The following is a 20,116-nucleotide window of genomic DNA, read 5'->3' on the forward strand; positions in this document are numbered from 1 at the left end:
TTTCCATTAGACATTCTATTATCAAATGAAATCTGCGAGACTTCCCACGATAGCTAGAATGTAATCAGATACCTGGTCAAAGCATACCGGGCCCAAGCTTTACATTCAGATATTAAATAACTGGTGCGGCCGGAATCGACTGGCTAGGGCAAAGTACGCTCCAGGTCTCAATAAGGCACGGTGACAAGACCACAACGCCAGGGCTGGGGTGAGATGGAGTGTGGAGTGTGATGGCCTAGTGGTTAAGAACACCGGACTCACGTTCTGGTGTTTCAGAGGCAACAGTGACGTGGGTTCGAGCCCGCCGGCGGACACTTGTGCTCTTAAGCAAGGCACTTAACCATTATTGCTTCGTCCTTCGGATGGGACGTTAAGCCGTAGGTCCCTTGTGTTGTATACATGCACGTAAAAGAACCGAGTAAACACTTATCGCTAAGAGAAGGGGTTTGCCCCGGTGTTTCTGGCCTCCTGTATAAACTCCCACGTGGAGTATTTAGGAGAAGAACAAACCAAGAACCAAGAACCAAGATGGCTGGGATGGGATGGGGAAATTGATTTTACGGAGGCCAAGTGTCCGGAGAAAAAAAACTGTCTACATTTTACCACCGATGTGCAAGTGCCCTCCTGCAATACCCCCCCCCCCTTCCCCAATAAAAAAATGCCCGTGCTACGGCTAATGTTTCTGTCTATGTGCCATTATCTGAATGTAAGCGGAAGTGCTCTATGCTGAGAGCACGGAGGAATGTAAAACCTCCATGCTGATGCTGAGAGTGATGCTCTACATCCGGAAGGGCAAAACCTTGACATCACCTTGACACTAAATTCCATCTCATGAAAAGTTTCAGTGCGGTACCCGCTTCTTCAGCCAATTCGAACCAGCCAGCCCATTCCGCAAGCTGGGTGGTGGAGTGGTAAGACAACTGCACTAGAAAGCAGGAGGTCGTGGGTTCCAGTTCCACCCTGATGTGGAGCACTGGCAGGCATCAGGCCATTCCTTATTTACATACATTTAAAGAAAAAACGAGTTCAAATGATCTAATACCATGGTGAGAGAGCAGTAAGTGGTGGGAGCGTACTGCCTTACACCCTGGGAACGAGGTTGGTTTCGCCATATAAGCATAGAGCAAGGCCGCTTATGTTCAGTCAATTGCCCCAAACCAAAAACATGACTAAAATTTTTCCGGGACCTCACTTAACATTTTAGTACAAAATCTGCTACAAAATATCCGTGTACGGTCTATACATCGTGTACCTATTACTAAGGAGAATTCTGCGGAATCCCCTTAGGGCCAAGTACGTCTTTCTCTTTCAAAGGGGAGCGTTTTCTCTTTATACACGATGGTGTGTTTCTATTTCATGGTAGCTATAGCCTCTCCTTCATAACGGTACACAAAATCCGACTTTGTAAACGTGACCACGATTCACACTGTAAACACGTTGGGCAAAATGGGTTGATAATGAAGTCCAACGTTGGTCGATATATCAACAGGTTAAACTCTTGGGTAAAGTCTTCACAATTATTGGAAACTGTTTACCTAAATTGGGTAATTTCAAGCCAATGTTGGTTTAAATGATATTGCCCAACCGTGTTTTACCCATTATTTTATTTACAGTGCAGGGAGTCCTGTCACCTACTGGGAGGGGCCAGAATAGAGCATGCGCAGTGAGCTTACCGTGGTATTCGTTCATGCTATATAAAGACAGCCAGCGAACTCTCTTTGAGCAGAGACGTCCAAGATGTGACAGCGCTCTCCAAAGTCGTTGGTGAACTGAACAAGACTGGCGGACCTTGCGCACTGAATAAAACGGTAAGTTGAATGGCCAAGATGGTCATTATCAGTACGTTCGATTACTTCCCCGTGCTTACTCGTGCAAGCGCGACAGCGTTCGATTTACCTCTCAAGTGACGTTCGCGCTTACTCGAACCTGGCCCAAGTGACCGACTCGCCGAGCCGGTTACTTGGGTAAGTATCCCATCTATGTAGAGCTACGTTACGCATCCCCGCGTATTTTCACTGGTTGTGGACGTGCTCTAGACATAATTGCTTCGGATGCAGCCTGGGAATTCGGAAAAATGTTGCAATCTGACGCCACTCCACGATTGTGTACAAAGTCTATGGAGAGTCAAGCCATTTTTGGAATATTTCTCAGTCCCAGATTCATGTCTTATCATCATTTTGCAATGAATGACCTTCATTGAGATGATATATGAAGAAAAAAGTGGCGTCAGGTTGCAACATCCCCCCCCCCCAGAAAAGCAAGAGGATACAGTGAGAATACAAGTGAGAATACAAGAAACAGAAAAAAGGGAGAAAAGAAAAGAGGCGAGAAGTCATATTCGTGTAAATTTAATGGATGGGTGGGTGGGGGCAAAATGTCCCTACACCCCTCTAAAACTGATAAATCGAGAATATGTTGAGAAAAACAGGATTTTTTTGGTAAATATTTGTTTGCCCCCCCCCCCTATAGAAACAAATCCTGGCGGCGCCCATGTTTCCAGCTCTTGCACGAAATTTTACCTGAAACCATTCGTTTATTTAGCTCCACTGCGCACGTCTGTCATTACGCGAGGAGTCAGGCGCAAGTAAGCTGGGGGAAGTAATCGAACGCACTCTACACTAAACCATGTGTTTAGGTTTAGAACACCTAAATAAACACTAATTTGTGACAGTTTTTAAACATGTGACGCAGTTTAGGCCAAAAAAAAAAGTCTCCGGTTTCTGGTATGCGCGCGCGTCGCCGTAGCCATGCGCTTCGGCAAAATTAAAAAAAGTTTGTTTTTTTCAATGAAAGATGATGTCTCAAAACCGCCAAAATCACTGGTTTGACTGGAATCCTGCTGCTGCACAATTTTAACGAATTTTTAGATGGGGTTATGATCGAGAATAAGCTTTATGTGGCCTCTCTGGACTCCCATATATTTGCACTAAGTTTAGTCGGGCACCATGTGCAGTCATCAGCCGACATTTGAAGCAAAAAAAATCAGGTAAAAAAAAAAAAAAGCCGCGTCGCCGCACCACTTTTCAGGCAAGCTCCATACCAGAAACCGGAGACTTTTTTTGGGGGGGGGCCTTATCCAATGAACATGTTTAATTTGAAAACATATTTGGTGTTTAAAATCAGCACACTGACGGTGTTAATCTTTAAACGGAACAGTGTTTAAAATATATACACCAAAGGCGTTTAACATTTAAATACTACTGACGTTTAAAAAGTAAACACACAGTCAAAAAGAATACACGTCACTCTGTTGTAATTTTAAACATGTGAAACGTTTATTGCCTGTGACAGATTTTAAACATGTGACGCCATTTATTATTATTTTCAAGAGTTTATATTCACAGTGTGTGTTTAGTTTTCGAACAGTATTCAATATTGCAAGTAAAACTTCAGTCACAATATTAACAACATTGATATAAACGCATTTAGGGCACTTCACAAAGCTGTTTTCATTTTCACCTATAGGATTGTGGTGAAAGGCCTATTGAGTTCTATCGAATCAAGAAAATGGACACAATAAAATACAAATGTATTTTTATGGTCACCCCTAGAGAATATTTTACATCACGACAGCAAAAATAATGTGACATTTATGTGAATATATCACATGCCTATCAGTATGTTTCCAAAAATCCTTTTGTTAAGACCCCAACATTAAGGCCAATTACATTTTTTACACGTATCAAAACAAAGAAACAAAAACATGAACAAACCCAAAAGAATGAATTTGAAGTAAATAAATATATCTGTAAATAGGGCTAAAAACAATTATTTTCCAATTCAAAGAGAGTTAGAAGTAAAACTGCAAATTAATTATACTTGTTTTTTAAAACCTATGAAGGTTTGCGTTATAGTTTGAAGAGGTAAAACAAGTATTGATCTTTAGCTGAGATTTCAACAACATATCCAATTAATTTTTCCACAAATACCTTGTAGTGAACTGCATGAATTTGCTGGAATCTGCCAGGAAAACTTTTCTCTGATTATGATTTTTTTGAAAAGAACTCAAAGCACGTGAAAATACTGTGGATAATCCAAATCAAAGGCATAGTACCCCGAGGCTGGAGAAGAAGCGCATCATTGTACGTGTTGTAGTTCGAGACTTTCTTGATGGTGTCTCCACATGTAATGTTAACTGTAGTTTTGATGCAGATACTCTGTCTGGTTCAGCAGCATTCTGTTGACATAAACAAGATTTCTGAGTGAGCCATACAAAAACTGATCAACTTTGAAAGTGAAACCATGCTCACAGTAAAAAAAACTAATGGAGACCCTAAAATGACAAGCCATTAATAAAGTTTACTCAAGAAAGAATATGAAAACTGATTACAAAATTGGGTTCAAAAGTAAATTGCACAATTGTCGGCCTTTTTGGGACTCACGTCAATATTAACCTTTGTTATCAAACATAATGTGCACAAAGACTGTGAAGTAACAGTTTGAGCTTGATCATGGATCAAAAATTAAAAATCAAATCTAAAGAAAATAGGCAAGCTTTTCATAGTTTCGTACCAATAACTTTGCAGTCATGTAGGTATTTACGGAGACTGTGTATTTAAAATTGTATTTTAAAATTGTATTCATCTAGAATGTTGTACTTTTTTTCATTTCATGATGTTTTACCGCCAGAGTAAATTTACAGTGGAAGTTGAAAGGTTCGTATGTAAGATAGAATCTCAGCCAAAAATCATCATTCAATGAAATTGAAGATTTGAATTATATATTTTTATATAATACAAAATTACCTCATGAATAGTTAACACTCTCCTCGTCTTCGTACCCTCGCCACGTTCAAACTTGGTGTTCTGCTGAACGTACATGTATGCAATTACATCGAGTATCTACAGAGGACCCTATATTCAAAACATAACACATGTTCTGTAAAGCGAATGGTTTTGAATCACTGTGAAATACTGCACTGACCAAAAATTTGGGGATCATCTTTTATGTATACGCACTGCGGGTTTTTCAAAAGTTGTATACACAGCTGATCTTTACAATCACACACTGCACTGCCAAATGACGATCATGCCAAAAGACACTTACCTTATTTTAAAAGTCAATAGCTTCTTTCATCTGCAAGGGATTAGACACACCCTGAAAATATACAGACAGAAAATATTAAAACAATATACGCCCATAACATCATGTGAAATTGAAATTATGGTTAAACAATTTGTACCTGACCTTACAAATACTAGAATTTTCTTTTCAAAATCATTCATGCTGGTCCCTTTCAGCTTACATAACTTAGGCAGTGGTGATAACAGCATGCTTTTATTGAATAGTTAAATCACGATTTCAAAAAAAATCCACTTCACTGAATTTTCTAAGATTACAAAAATGTTGACACTGCGTGTTTGCAATTGCAATTCGCCCCATAGGCTATAACCTCATATTAAGTACACACTCAACATAGATCATCCCCATAATGTGGCTCAAATACAGAACTTCCTTCATAATATTGTGAGCTGCACAGCAGTTATACTTTATAACAGAATCGTCATCCAAGAAAAATAATATGAGGAAATCAAAATCAGAGTTGTTTTTTCCCCTTCGTATTCATGTTTTATCACACGATCCTTTGGCCAATAATTGCTCCAACTAGTTCATCTCAATCATATTTCTAAATCTATCATACTGTTTATCGGGATTAATTTAATCAAACAACACAAAAGACAAAACTTACCACCTGTGTGGAAGCTTCCAGAACTGGTTCAAACTACAACCGTCGGACTGCATGCACAGAATACGTTGCATCTGAGTACTCTTGCTGACTTGGCAATATGCTTACCAAACTTGACCTCTAGCCTAGGTCATGACAAACTGTTAGTACCTTCTGTAAGACTACATGTATATTGTTTCATTACCCGATGCACATTTTGTTACCACGAATGACGATACTAATTCTCGCTATTACATTATTCTATTAGTGTGCCCAGATTTATTGTCAGAAAAATGGCGGTTGTCTTTGTGCCGCGTAATTAACTGGCCCGATTATGCCAGCACGCAATCAGATTTAATCCTATTGGTTAAGACCTAACATCACGTGGTAATATTTAAACATCGTGACGTGTACCGTGTTTATTAGGTGTTGATTAAAACAGCTAAATTAATAACTTGAGTTATTAAACAAAGTGTTATTCTTTGGGAATAAACAAAATGCTAACTAGTGAAATTGAACAGTTAAACATTTTCGAAGACCGATCTCATAATAAACACCCTTTAGCACTGTTGACATTAAACGCTAACTGTTTTGTTAAAAACACAAGATGTGTTTAATTTTGTCACATAGTGTTTAAAGGCAATGTACATCATTGCCTTTGCTGTAATTTTCAGAAATGAACTATTTTGAGGGTTAATATAACAGATCAAATATTGTTAAACTGACATGTTTGAAGTTTTGTGTTCGAAAATGCTGGAAAAACCAAGAAAAACTAAAAATTTCAAGTAGTCTGGTTCCCAGACTCCACTAAGGATGCAATGGATCAAAATTGTAATGTAATGGAACCAGTCTAACTGGCCTGCACCCGTTTATGAACATGTAACCAATAGCATTTATACAAAATACCACTTTTCTTGAAAATGACTTCACACCTGGTGCCATAATTTTACAGGATGCTTAAGACTGTCATTTACCAACATCCTAGTAAAGTTTTATGTAAAAAAAATCGGTAGTTTTGTTTTTCGATGTTTGCAAATGTTTTATATTCCCTTTAAATCTAAAACACTGCGTTTATTTTTTAAACGTGTCACATGTTCTTGCGTTTTACAGTGTTTGTAACATACTGACAGATTAAACGGCAACTTACTGATACCGAAAGTCAACCTGTTCAGTGTTTTGGAAAAGATAACGAAATTGAAACCAAAAACGAACCCCATTTTTAGCCGTCAACGTGCAGCTTGCTGAATCTGTCGTGCATAATATACAAATATTGAATGTCATCAACCTTCAAAGAACCCAGAACTGCTGTTGAGAACATGGTACAATGTATAAAAGGATTGGTGAATACCTCTAATATAAAATGTGAATCATTTCTCTCTGCACAAAGGCATCAACCTAGATCCTTTTGGGCCTTTTGCGTAGCATCTTGGAGGACAATCTTCTGCACCCCCCCCCCAAAAAAAGGAATTACAATTATTACAAAAAGCTCTCAAGCATGTATTTATAGAGTCTATTTGATCAACAACAAATAAGACTGTAAGCATGAACATTACCGAAAAGGAATAAACTGTTTTAAGCCCTTACACATTACCACAAAAAAACTTCTTTGGCTTCACGGTCAGCGCTCAAAAAAAAGGATTGACAAAAAAGGAAAACACACAGTAACATAATTTCCCATCCCCTTGCTGAAACTGCAAGTGGAAAAATCCCGCAACAAAGTCAACGGAGTCCATTTCAACCGTAAGACTGAAATTTGGTGTTTTGTTAGTTGTGTACATCCATAACAATGTAAGTTAGTTAAACATAAGTCATATTGATTCATATTTGGAAATATTTAAGTGGATGGGAAGCAGACTGTGTGATTCAAACTTTCTGAAGTGACAATCTTATTCCTTATTTAGATAGACAAACATGTACGTGATGGTCAGTTTTTACATTAGTTAATCCGCTATATCTGAATCATCACTTTCGGTTGAAGTGCGCTGCCCTTCACTTGGAATGTTTTCACAGTTGGTGCACTTGCACAAGTCTGTGCATGGCAGTTTCTTTTCGAGACAGCTACACTTGCCTTTTGTACATTGACTTTTTTACATGAGCAATGGGCAAATTTCATGACACTGTCTGGGGCAGGGGGAAGATCCATCCAGTGGATAATGATGTCATCGCCGATGACCTTCCATCCTCTGTGTGGAGACTAGACCAGGGCCCGCTTGTATATGGCTGCCTGGTAGTTAGCCCTATTTACGTGCAGGTGCAAGGCATCCTTGTTTGGCGGTATCAATGACTCCATCATAGTTCCCACCTGGAACATGTTGTATCTGAAAGTTGTCAAATTACGAGAAAAATCCCTTTCTTAAATGACAGCAATTTTTAATTGCAAATTGCATTTTCTTATTGTGCAACAGGAACTGCATGTTTTAACTTGAGAAATAAACATTAGCAATGAATGAAATGTTTTTTAAACTGTACGAAAAACAAATTCCCAGAGATTGTCAATTCTAAAGTAGGGCTTGTTTTTTTTCAATTTGATGTAGCTACAAAATTATGAAACCTTGACTCCAACTAAAGTTGTGTAGAGGAAGGCTCTTTCTCCAACCAGCCCCTGCTTTAGACATGTTATATGTTTCAAGTGAGAGTGCTCATGCGACTCCATAGAAAAAAAGGCACAAATACCTTGACTTTCATGTTGTCGTTTCTTTGCAAGTCTTTCTGCACGGTCTATCCTGGAAACATCACAGATACGTTTGTAGCACTGCTGAATGTGTTGATGGTATTCAAATGCCTGTAATAAAGAAAATGTTTTTAAAATATCACTCATTACTCTTATTTCAATTATTTCACAATGTAAGTCCTTGTCAGTTGATTGAAGGATTATGGGTCAAAGAGAAATGTTCCATTCAAGTCAGCTTCACCTCGTAGAATGGAACATTATATCATTCAACTTAGGAAAAATTTACACCATGGCACCTTCAGATACAAACATTCATTATGTGTATACTATTCTTCACATGTATAGTGATCAGGGGAAAAAACATTTAAAAAGGGGGAAAAAAGGGCTTGACATTTAGAGAAGTGGACAGGTTCTCATTATTTTTTTGATTATATTATTCTATCTAGAAAAAAAATAGCAGGGAAATAAAAGTACAGTTGAAATGCGGACGCTATGAGCTGCCAGCTTAAGGAATGGCAAACTGTTGGTTTTAACGACTTCGTACTTAGATAATTATAAATTATTACTGAGAAAATTGTGGCTTAAATTGAATGGAAGACCCATAACATACTACACAATCCCCAATGATGCCAAGTCAGGAAGCATAGTCCTACTCAATATAAAATGTTCTGTAGTGCAATGTAAGCGTCTCTTCCTTGTGAGGGGAAACAATTCTTTGATCTGTGGCTTTTTCTAACCTTGCACTGTCAACCATGATCATGATGTCAACAATGATGGTCATAATATGGCCGAATCCTCCACAGTACTAGTAACATGTTTTACAAAACAAATCACACATCATATGAATCTAGGTTGTAGAAAAACAATATTCTGAAATATGCCGAATCCAACGGCTTCTCATAATTAGGTTTCAGGCAAGAATAATTAATACAAACTAACGTAGGCCGATGATTCCGGTACACATCTCCTTGCACGAGAGTGCTGCATGCCGATGAACTCCACGATTTCTGCGTGTGTCGATCACCCCACATTCTTCCGACTACCAGCACAAGCAAGGAATTTTATCCAGCTTGTCTCGGAGAACTATGAAACGCTCGATTCGGCATTCGAAACACGCATAATGCACCTGTTTTCGTCCGAATCGCCGTCATCCGACGAGCTCATGGCGGCCGCCATCTTGCTGTCTAATTCGCTCTTACCCCCGCCCTGCAAACAGGACGCTGGGATACTCTGATTAGCTTCACAGCATCTTGTGAATGTATGACCTATGTATAAAGCATCTGGCTGCAGCTGTTCAAGACCGCAGTTAAACAATGTGCGCAAATGCTATCCGAAAACTTCCCACAGAATTGCGCACATTCCATACCGGATGTGATTTCTGTTTCATTGCGGAACATGGCTATGTGGAAAACATTTTGAGCGTCGCGTCATGCGATCCGACCATTCGTGATTCCAAACGGAGCCTAAGCGAGTTACGGGAATTGTAAATTTACAACACAGATAAGTTTTACAGAATCACCTACATTATTACGCTTTCCAACGAGAAAATAACATCTAAACTGGAATAAAAGAGTAATGAATTAGTCTTAAAGGGACACTGGGTCCTGAAACATCCCAATTGGGCTACAAAACGCGCTTTGAACGAGATGATGATAATCGGAAATAACATTTAAAAGTAGGATATAAACATCCACACAAATATCCTTCAAAACTGGGTGTTTTTGTGTTATTCCTGTATTATGCGTGCGAGAACGAATTTCGGGGTCCACTTTTGCGACCCCATAAATTCGAGCTGTTTGGATGCTAGTTGTGATTTCATTCGTACGCGTAAAGTGTTCGCCTTTTGCGGACGTTGAAAAACCACAATATTTTGCATTGGTGATTGGTCACCGCGCGCTGTTCCCGCCGAGACACACAACGTGTATAGCGTACACTGAGAGCGACACGAAAAACGTATTAGTACTCCGTCGTGTCCGACGTAAACAAGCGTTTGTTCCGTCTTTTCTCGAGAACGGTAAGACATTAGGTTGGTTTCCTTTCAACCAGATGTTTGAAATAGGCTAAGTAAACAATCCAAAACATAACATTTTCGGGGATTTCAGGACCTAGCGCCCCTTTAACGGCCGTTTCAAACCTTGCAGAGTCATGACCTTGATGACGCGCAGGTCACTGATCACGCAAAATCCAACCGATCAGAGCGTGAATTCATCAGAGTATCCCAGCGTCCTGTTTGCAGGGCGGGGGCTACGAACGAATGTCTAATAATGCTTACGCGCATGCGCATGCTCTTACATACAGCACCCGTTATTGGTCCATTCACCGCACCATGACAGAAGGGCCTCGCTAATTGGTCGTTGGAAAATAATGACGTAATTCTTCATTCGGTACTTTAGCCATGTCTTTATCCTCCAATTAAGACCGGCCACGTGACGGGCTCTCAACCAATGGGAATGGGTAAACTGTCTTAGGTTTTTTATGATTTTTTCTTTAAATCTAAACCGGTAAAGGTTTATGAAGGATTATTCGAAACTGTATATACATATGTACACATGCATGTAAATCGCGCGTGATCAATCTCTTTTTGTAAGAGGTGCACTATTAACAATCAAGATTACTAAAATAATTGCATGTGTACACGTAAACAGTCGTTGAAATCAGTGAATTGTGAGATGTGGAAATCAAAAGAAGAACATATTGCCTCGATTGAAGGCCAAATTAAAAAAGGTTTTCCTCGTCTGCAGTCAGCATTGGAATGACGGCAATGTGTGTCCTGTTGACTAAGATTATTATATTCTGATTGGCCGTGGTTGATTTAATAACAAAAGGATTAGATTGTGATAAGAGAGCAAGCACTTTGGGACAAGAATTCGTCACCGTTTTCAAGAAGGGACGGGCATGTCAATATTTACATTGGGTTTTTTTTTTCATTTAGATTTGTGTTTTACTATTTTACTTTAAAGTATGTTACTTATAAGCATTCCGACATGTTTCGACAGGGGCAGGCATCTCGATAATGGTATTTTGCGGTTTCATGAAGAGACGTGAACATTCCTGACCACCCACACGCACAAAACATATTGCATTGACAGGCGTAAAAGTGTCAACTGATATTTTCGTTTTCATGAAGGGAAGAGCAATAAAAATGTAGTTATCAAAGAATTATGTTAAGGCTACCTTATTGCATAAGTTGTTGCAAGGTATAGCTTTTGCAGTTAAAAAAAACAGAGAAACTTCTCTTTCACTTATCTCGAAAACAGTTGGGTTTTTTTCAAACTCCACATGCCCGTCCCTTTGTGAAAACGGTGACGACACTGGGGGGGGGGGGGTCAGACCCGTGACGTGTACAAGAATTAAACTCATACAATACTATCCTTTTGCGACTCAGTCTTTAAAACAATCACAACCCACATGATGTTAATGTACATGTATTGTATAAGAGGTCACTTGAAATTATTTGGTGCAAAATCGAGAAAATTATTTTTGCCAGCCATCGGATTCACTTATGTACGCACACATTATTGCATCACGTTGTTTGACGTCATGAAATTTTAAAGCATCATAGTGCCGAGGAATGTGCAGTTCAAAATTCTTATTGTAATGCTTGTCCTATCAACAGAAATTATTTCCCAATCGTTGAAGATTGATACAAAATTTGTGAAGTATTGCTAACACTCTCCTTTTCTTTCCAACATTTTGATTGACTTACCACAGGTGTACAGCTGCAACGTCCATTAACGTCGTCTTAGAGAACAAAACACCACAATGAACGTCGACACGCACCTTCAACTTGGACAGTCCACAGGACTCCTCGCTGGCTTCCAAGCAAATGTGTCATCGGCGCCATTCAACGATCCGGGCAAACCCGCCCTATACGAGAGCCAAATCCGGCTGAAGGAGCCCGATCTTGATGCCAAGTGGGACTGGCCAACCATCACGCTGCACGGGAACACGGAAAGTCTTCTGAGTGCTCTCGTGCAGGTCAAGCTTCGCCCCAGGGCCTCCGAGGGCAAACCCAGCGAAGGTGGAGGGTTTCCCTCCTGGCCATCTGGTGCCTTGATTCTCGCAGGACTGACACCAGATGAAAGAGCCGAGGCGCTTCAGAAGTTGTCTAGTCAAGTCGGTGTTGACCTCAGCAATAATGACTTGTCCTACGCCCTCGTTCGACGCACACGCACAGTTGGGAAAGCAACATACACGTCTTACGAGAAAGGGCTGTTTCGTATCCAGCCTGGGGTCGTTCGACCTGAAGCTATGGAGGCTCTCAAGGCTCTAGAGAAGACGGAGGACCCGACCCTTGTTAGCATTGAAGGCGCTAAGGGGTACTTGAATTTCTACGAGACTTTTGGCTCTCACTTCATTTCCAGCATCCAGGCCGGTGACTCCCTGTACCAGGTTTTCGCCTACGCCGAGGCCGAATTCAAGGTGATCTCAGAGTTCTACGCCGACCAACTGGACTACCTGACCGGACCAAGTGCGCCATCTTTTGTCATCTTCACCACACCCAAAAATGAAGCTGGCTACGGCTATACTGAAGCTGCTGGCACAATTGGAATAGAAAGTGGTGATCCTGCGATGGCGCAGTCGCTGGCAGATGGTCTCTGGCTTGACACAGAGTACTCTGGTACCAACAGCATCTTCATCCCTTACGTTGGGCCTTCAGAAGGCATCAACATCAACGAAACTTTGCAGAAGGTGACAGTCATCTCTACTCAGTTGGCTTCTCTGTCAGTCTATGCTGAGTACTACCGTATGCTGATCTGGTGGCGCATCTTCAAGGCAGCCATGTACGCCAAGTACGCAAATGGCGTTGATGTAGCGCCCTACCTCAGCAACAACTGCCCCTATGATCTACAAGAGGTGTACAAGGACTCTAACCCGATAAGCGGCGATGGTCTTCTGTCCACTCTCGCCACGCCGGTGGTCAATATCTTCCAGGAGCGTGTGGAGTTGAGCCAGGTCAACCTTCAGTTTCCAGAACTGGTGGAGACATTCAGTGTGTTCTCAAACGCAATTGAGGTGGTGAGTACCTGCAGCGTTTGTTTTAAAAGTGTTTGACTATGTTTTGGACCTATCTGACTGTCCTTTCCAATGAAGCAACTATTCAAATCCAGCGACAAATGTTCAAAACCTTAACCGTACTCGTTTAACTTACAACTCAGCTGGTATTATTCTTTTCTGGAGTAAACCAAAATAGATGAAACAAACAAAAATGACCCATGGGCGTCGCCAGGATTTTTTTCTAGAGGGGGAAAACATATGTTTCCAAAATAATTTCTGTATTTCGCAACATATTCTCGATTTATCATTTTTAGAGGGGGGCAGGGACATTCCCCCCCCCCCCCATCTAATTTACAGCAATATGATTTAGCGCCTCTTTTTCTTTTTCTCCTTTGTTTCCTTTATTAGTAGTATTATTATTTATTTTTTTGCCTTTCCAGGGGGCAAGCCCCCCCCCCTTTCCCCCACCTACCAACGCCCGTGAATTAAGTTTTGTGGACAAACACGAGCTGTTTTCGGCTGTTTGAATGAGTTTATGACAGTACATATTTCATCGATAAAACATGTGGCGTTCATGATACCATGATAACAACGTGGGAATGACAACTTTTTATACTTCCGATTTCAGGAATACGACATGTGGCGACATGACCACCTCAGATCAAATTTCATTAGCAAAGAAATGGAAAGTACATGACAAAATGAGAACGACATTTTAAAATGTATCGATGAAACACACATGAAATGATGATGACATGACGACGACAGTTTGAATTTGATCGATATCATATGTGTGAGAAACGTGACGTGATGACGACAGCACGACGTCAGTTCAAATTTCATCAATAACACACGTGAAGTACATGACATCATGTCATGGACTTCATGTCGGATTTGATGCCAACATGAGGACTTCACTTCAAATTTCATCCATGATACACGTGTCGTACGTACATGACATGACGACAACATTTTACATTTCATCGATGAAACATGTGATGAACATGACATGTGATGACGACACGACGACGTCAAGTCAAACTGCATGCACGCGATACGTTGCTTCGTGGTGCGACCAACGCATTAAATGATTCCATGTGCCTCTAAATTGAAACATTTATCGGCCTGGATAAAACAGTGCTGGCGCTCATCGACATTGACGCAATAAAGGCAGATTTTTGTTTTCACGAGCTGACACACAAGCATGCTGCGGTAATACAGAACGGAGAAACCGGTTTGAAAGATTTGCGAATTTAATCCACCCATGTACTTGTGTGATTATACACAATTTTAATTAAAAAGCGTTTTAATAAGTAAAATTAAAATCAGTGTCAGTTCGTGAAACCGAAAATGTACGGGGTGCGCTCTGAAGGTGCCACACTGTGGAGGATGTCAGTTCGTGAAACCCAAAATATCCCGGATCTGTACATAAGCCAGCAGCGTATCAAGCTTTTGATATCGGGGGGGGGGGGGGGGGGGGGGGAGGGGGGCAACCGCACATCCGCGCCGAAATGTAGACATGTTTTTTTTCTTCTCCGGACAGTTGCCCTCCGTAAAATCATTCGTGACAAACAAAATGTCAAAAAATCCGCCGGGGCGGGGGAGTGCCCCCCCCCCCACTTGACACGCCACTGACATACGCGCGCGTGCAGCTCACTCGCGCGCGCACATGAGTGTCAGTTTGTGGTGACAGTGAGGGTACGTCTGAGTTCCAATCAGACCAAATCGTGTTATTGGACAACGAAAGCTCAAGAATTAGTTTGACGGACAAAGTTATAGTTATAACATGGAATCTGGCGACAAGAATAAGAAGCTTTTACTACGGAGGTGTCACGCTCACGCGCATGCTGCACGCACTCTTAAAGACGGGGCACTCGCGCATTTTGGTATACCTAATGGTCGAATGAGCCCAGAGCACGCGAGCCCTGCCTCAGCGCGAGTTACGCAAACCCTACACCACCGCAGAAAATGGCTTTCACCAGATTTGTCTATAGAAAAAAAAATCTCATAGTAGGCGCTTTGAGATTGTTCGACGTATAAGTAAAACTATATGGCAGGATATATGACTTGTTATTTCAGTAGCATCGGTGTTGAACTCAAACCAACGTTAAGTCAAGTCGCCTCTTAGCAACTTACAATTATTGTTTGCAATGAGAATTTAAATAATTTATATTCCTTTTTTTTGTAGGTGCCTAATCCACAAGAATTCCCAGATGTCCAGGTCAATGGCTCGTCAACCGTCACCCTTTTCGGTCACATTTTTTCGTCGGGCGGGACCTCTGCCGTTCCTCCAAATCTTTTGCTCAGCGAATCTGCGTACAAGGCTATCAAGGGGCGGATCTCCTCCGGTGAGTTTTACGGTGGGCTCCGAGTAAGTTGTGTAACTAGTGGCCAGTTCTTTGTAATCATGAATGGCCTGATTTTTGAGTATGCCAAAGGTAAAGTGTCTATTCCAGGAGATGTCCGCGTTTCGCCCTCACAGGAAGTGGCCTTAGAGAGGGTAGTGGACCTCCAGTTTGGTCTCGTCGCAGCTGAAGCTCGCTTGAACTTCCTCTTTGCGGAATACTCCAAGGACGACCCGAGTATGGAGTTGATGAAACGCTACCTATATTGGCTTGCTGCTGTGGCTGGTGGTGAGTCTGGCACCGCTGCAAATGAGCAGCTTGCAGCTGTGCAGGCAAGAGCATTGCAACTGGCAACCGTGGCAGCCAACCCAATGGGCGCTGGTGTGCCTGTGCCTTACCTCAAGTACGACGCCTACAAAGATGTCGTTAACAACGTCCAAAATGTTCTCAATACAGCCTCTTATGAGCTTTCCAGCTATCAAGAGCAGATCCGGGATCGGAAGGCAGAAGAGCGACTGATCGACAATCTGGATGCCCTGAATGAAAACATCATCAAAACCGGCCAGCTTCTCTGCGACTACATATCTGCTCAGGCAAGCTACCAGGGAAGCATTGCCGACATGTTTTCCTCAATCTTCGAGGATCAAAAGAAGAAATTAGATATGGCTGCTGACCGCGAAAAGGAACTGCGCTCCAGCTTGGAAGGCCAGAGGAATATTGTAAAGGACGAGGTTGCCAAATATAAAAAAGCAGTTGTTAACTGGCAGGATAAGGAGATGCTCAAAGCAGCTTTTGATGTCGCTGAACAGTTGTTTAAGATCGACTTCATCTTTAAAGCCCCTGGCAATGCCATCGATGCCCTCAAAGAAATGGAAGTGACTGTGCAGAAAATACAGGATGCCATGAAGGCTTTCGACGTTGTAATGAAAGCATACGAGTCTCTTGGTCCACTCCCCTCTGATCCACAAGCAGTGGTAGACGCCTTGCAAGATATAGGCCTGAATGGAGTGCAGATGCCTTCAACCTTGGAATGGGATGAGTTGAAGATGAATATGGATGCTACATTAGGATCTGGACCACCTGTCCCCGAACGGTACATTCTTGGTGGTGCTTTTAATATTCTCGTCGCTAGAGGGAAAGCGCTTATGGAGTGTCAAGCTACGATTCAACAAATTTCTGCTGATCTGTCTTCCCTTAATATGAAGATTCAACTAAGCGAGGAGCAGCAGAAACGTCTGGAAGAGCTTAAAGTGGTTCTGGATGCCAAACCCGATGAGTTAGAAGTTCCAAAAGTTGATTTGATTGGTCTATCTGGACAGCTGCTGCTATTTCAACGACAGATGCTGATGACACTGGCTTCCACTGTGATGATTCAAGACAGGGGCTTACAGTACGAATACATACGACCACCTACTCCTATCGGGTCCTTCACGATGCTGAACCTTCAGCTTACCATGGTGAAGCAGTCCCAGAGTATCAATGAAGGCATGACGGTCCAGCCGCCACCTATGGACTACGAGCATCCAATCTTCTACGAGATCCATGGTGTCAACCCCAACACCATAACCAACAACCAAGCCCATTCCTTCGACATCCAGATGAACAGACGCGAGTTCGCCTTTTTCAACTACGTCCGAGTGAAGAAGGTTGAAGTAGAGATAGGTGGGATAAAGTCAACCAACAGCGGCAAGTACTACACTGAGCTAGTTTTTGATGGAAAGCCATTCTTTGACAGAGGTTTCAATGGGGAACCCCTGACCTTTCAAACGGTCTCACGGATCTTCACAGGGCTCCACGAAGTCAGCTCTAGCAGCCACGTGCCACCTTTGCAGGCTGCAAAAACGTTCAAACCTTCTATGCGTCTGGCCATCTTCGGTGACCGTTCTTTTGACAACATATCTGAGATCACACCGTTTTCCACATGGAAAGTCTCTTTGCCTGCGACATCAAGCAACGAAGGAATACAATTCGACAACTTTCCAGGTGGCGTGACCGTGCGTCTCATTTTTCACATCTTTGCACAGCTTAAAGAAACGGGTTTGACACCAAAGGAGATATTTATGAGATCTCATGATCTTCTCATCTCCCGTGGCTTAAGGACGAGTCACCCTGTTTTTAAGCAGGCCAAGTATAAGGGCATCTTACCAGAAGGAAAACAGAAAGCCAAGCCCGGAGGAAGATACCTGAGCAAGGTTTCAGGGAAAGACATCTCCAAGCGAAGAGGCGCACGTACAACAAACGTAAGCAAGGACGAAGTCTTGAAAATGATGTCTGGTAAGTCCGTGTGTGCAGGTTGGGACGTCGTGTTTTCGATGACAGCGCAGCAAGTCAACGAGCAATTGTATATGCAGTACCAGGACCGTCAGGGAAACCCGGCATTCGTGCGAGAAACCGGGGATATTTCATCAGAGACCGAGTCATCAGAGGGTGTCATCATGAAGACGGCATTCAATTTCAAATTCAATGCCCCCAGGTTGGAGTTTTTGTTAAATAATTCTTCGTCGGGGCAGGTGTCTCTCCCAATGATTTCAGGTTCCTATGAATACTCAATACTTGCTGAGGGGAACTGGATCGTCATTGACAAGGTTGAGGTTCTAGAGTCCGACGGTGCCTACGTGAAGGGAGATGTCCCCTTAGCGGTCTTGGCTGGATCAGTTTCCTCACAGAACAACGTCTGTGTAAAACTCAACGGCGGCGCCTTCTCGGCCGAGAACTTCACACCTGGCACAAGCAATCCTAATATGAACGCCACTTTGACCAACTACTTTACAGGCTTGCAGGATGGCTACGAAGTCTATAAATTCGGTACTATAGACTACACGGGGGTATCAACCATTGAGTCCTTGAAACCGAAAAATTTCATCATCAACACCTACCAAACTCCCAGTGATCGTGATCTCTTGCAGCTTTTCATTGCTACCACGGGGGAACTTCAGTCCACGGGTCTGTACTTACAAGAGCCGATACCAAGTAGCTACCAAAGCTCACTGATCATCAACACTCAGATCTTCTACAAAGATGTGCTGCCAGCCTCTCTCGGAGATGGTGGGATAGGTCTGATTCTGAAAGCAAATTCACCAGGCGATGATCCCAACAAGGATAAAGTCTGGTCTACTACAGCGACTTCTGGTACAGTGTCGGCTCCTTACCCACCGACAAAAGTTGGTGAGGATTCCCATTGGACAGATTATGGAACTTTCTACTACGAGTATTATGTCAAGGTCCCGGGCGACCGTGTCCATGTTGACCTCACCGGGATGGCATTCAAGTTTGGGGATTCCGCTGTCAACGGCTGGACTGTGAAGTCAAAGTTCCAGGTCACGGATTCACCCTACGATTTCGAATACGGATCAAGGGACAAGCTATGTGACGTTTACGGCTGTGGTGACTGGCATAAGGTTGTGTACAAGCCATACTCGACGACTGTTGATATCAACATGGACAGCACTCTTCCCTTCGCTGTGACGGGAACAGGTCAGGACCAGTCATTGAAGGTGGAATCAACATCCTCCAATGTGAAGGTCGACGGTAATTTTGAACCACCTTCTGGCGCCTGTGGGTGTGACGACAGTGAACTGCAAAGTCGTTTCCTAACAACCCTCAGGAACAACTTGATTCCCCAAATGAAAGCAGTTTTCAACAGGCCTTTCCCCAGCATCTCCATCTTTGCTCTGAAGAACATCTTGTTCCCGGCAAAGAACGTCATTGACCTGAAGGAGGCATTCGTGCCTGGGGATATGGTTGTTTTCGGTAATTTCACAGAGTAAAAGAAATACGAAACACCATGACATCATATATGAGCTACATTAATGAAGACACGCATTCTTGATGGCATTTGTCCTGATTGGATGTCTCGGGTAGTTCGAAAAAGTCATCAAGAGGCAATGATACACAAAACTCATGTTAGTGTGAAATGTTTCTCTACTGAAAAAAAAAAACTTGGTGGCGACTGAGAAAACTATCACGAGCTATTTCCTTCTATTATATACAATAATGGATTGTCAATAAACAAGTCTGTGCCTGCATAGTCGCATAATGTTTATGTTCAGTGGCATGTTGTCTGTCCAGATGGGTCGAAATCGTGCGTCATCTTATTCTCCAAGTCTAAAGATCTGTATCTCGGTTAAGTCTGCGGATATTACAATTGGTTGTGTCCTGTGGCTTACCGCTCTATTTTCTGCCAAGTAATCTAGTACTTGGGTTGTTGACACATAGAACATATTTATTATAATGCGATTTATTCGTCAATATTCCCCAGCGCTGTTTCTTCTGAATGTTTTTTTTTTTTGATCTAGCTGCTCTTCTACGTTAAGACGATGTATGCTTTACTGCTTTGCTTGCATGACCTTTTCAAAGTCTGATGAATTTGCTTAATTTCTTATGTGTTCTTTATTGCTTATTAACATTTAAAATTTAATATTAGTGGTGTTAATGAAT

General features: G+C 42.1%; 1 protein-coding gene across 1 annotated transcript; it reads left to right on the plus strand.

The window, feature by feature from the left end:
- Window positions 1-1,727: 1,727 nt before the first annotated feature.
- On the plus strand, window positions 1,728-19,446 carry LOC119731911. The gene is made up of 3 exons (XM_038205199.1): window positions 1,728-1,808; window positions 12,048-13,355; window positions 15,523-19,446. Exons 2-3 carry the CDS (start codon window positions 12,099-12,101, stop codon window positions 19,444-19,446), a joined length of 5,181 nt encoding a protein of 1,726 aa, XP_038061127.1. The 5' UTR covers window positions 1,728-1,808; window positions 12,048-12,098.
- The last annotated feature ends 670 nt before the right edge of the window (window positions 19,447-20,116 follow it).

This window comes from Patiria miniata, unplaced genomic scaffold (genome assembly GCF_015706575.1).
Source record: "Patiria miniata isolate m_02_andy unplaced genomic scaffold, ASM1570657v1 HiC_scaffold_1, whole genome shotgun sequence".
NCBI classification, from domain to species: Eukaryota; Metazoa; Echinodermata; class Asteroidea; order Valvatida; family Asterinidae; genus Patiria; species Patiria miniata.

What these genes read in the sequence shown, in the direction of transcription:
- LOC119731911 (XM_038205199.1), top strand. Translation starts at nt 12,099, where the DNA reads ATGAACGTCGACACGCACCTTCAACTTGGACAGTCCACAGGACTCCTC. An exon ending in TCTCAAACGCAATTGAGGTG is followed by an intron (nt 13,356 to 15,522) that starts GTGAGTACCTGC and finishes TTTTTTTTGTAG; the next exon opens with GTGCCTAATCCACAAGAATT.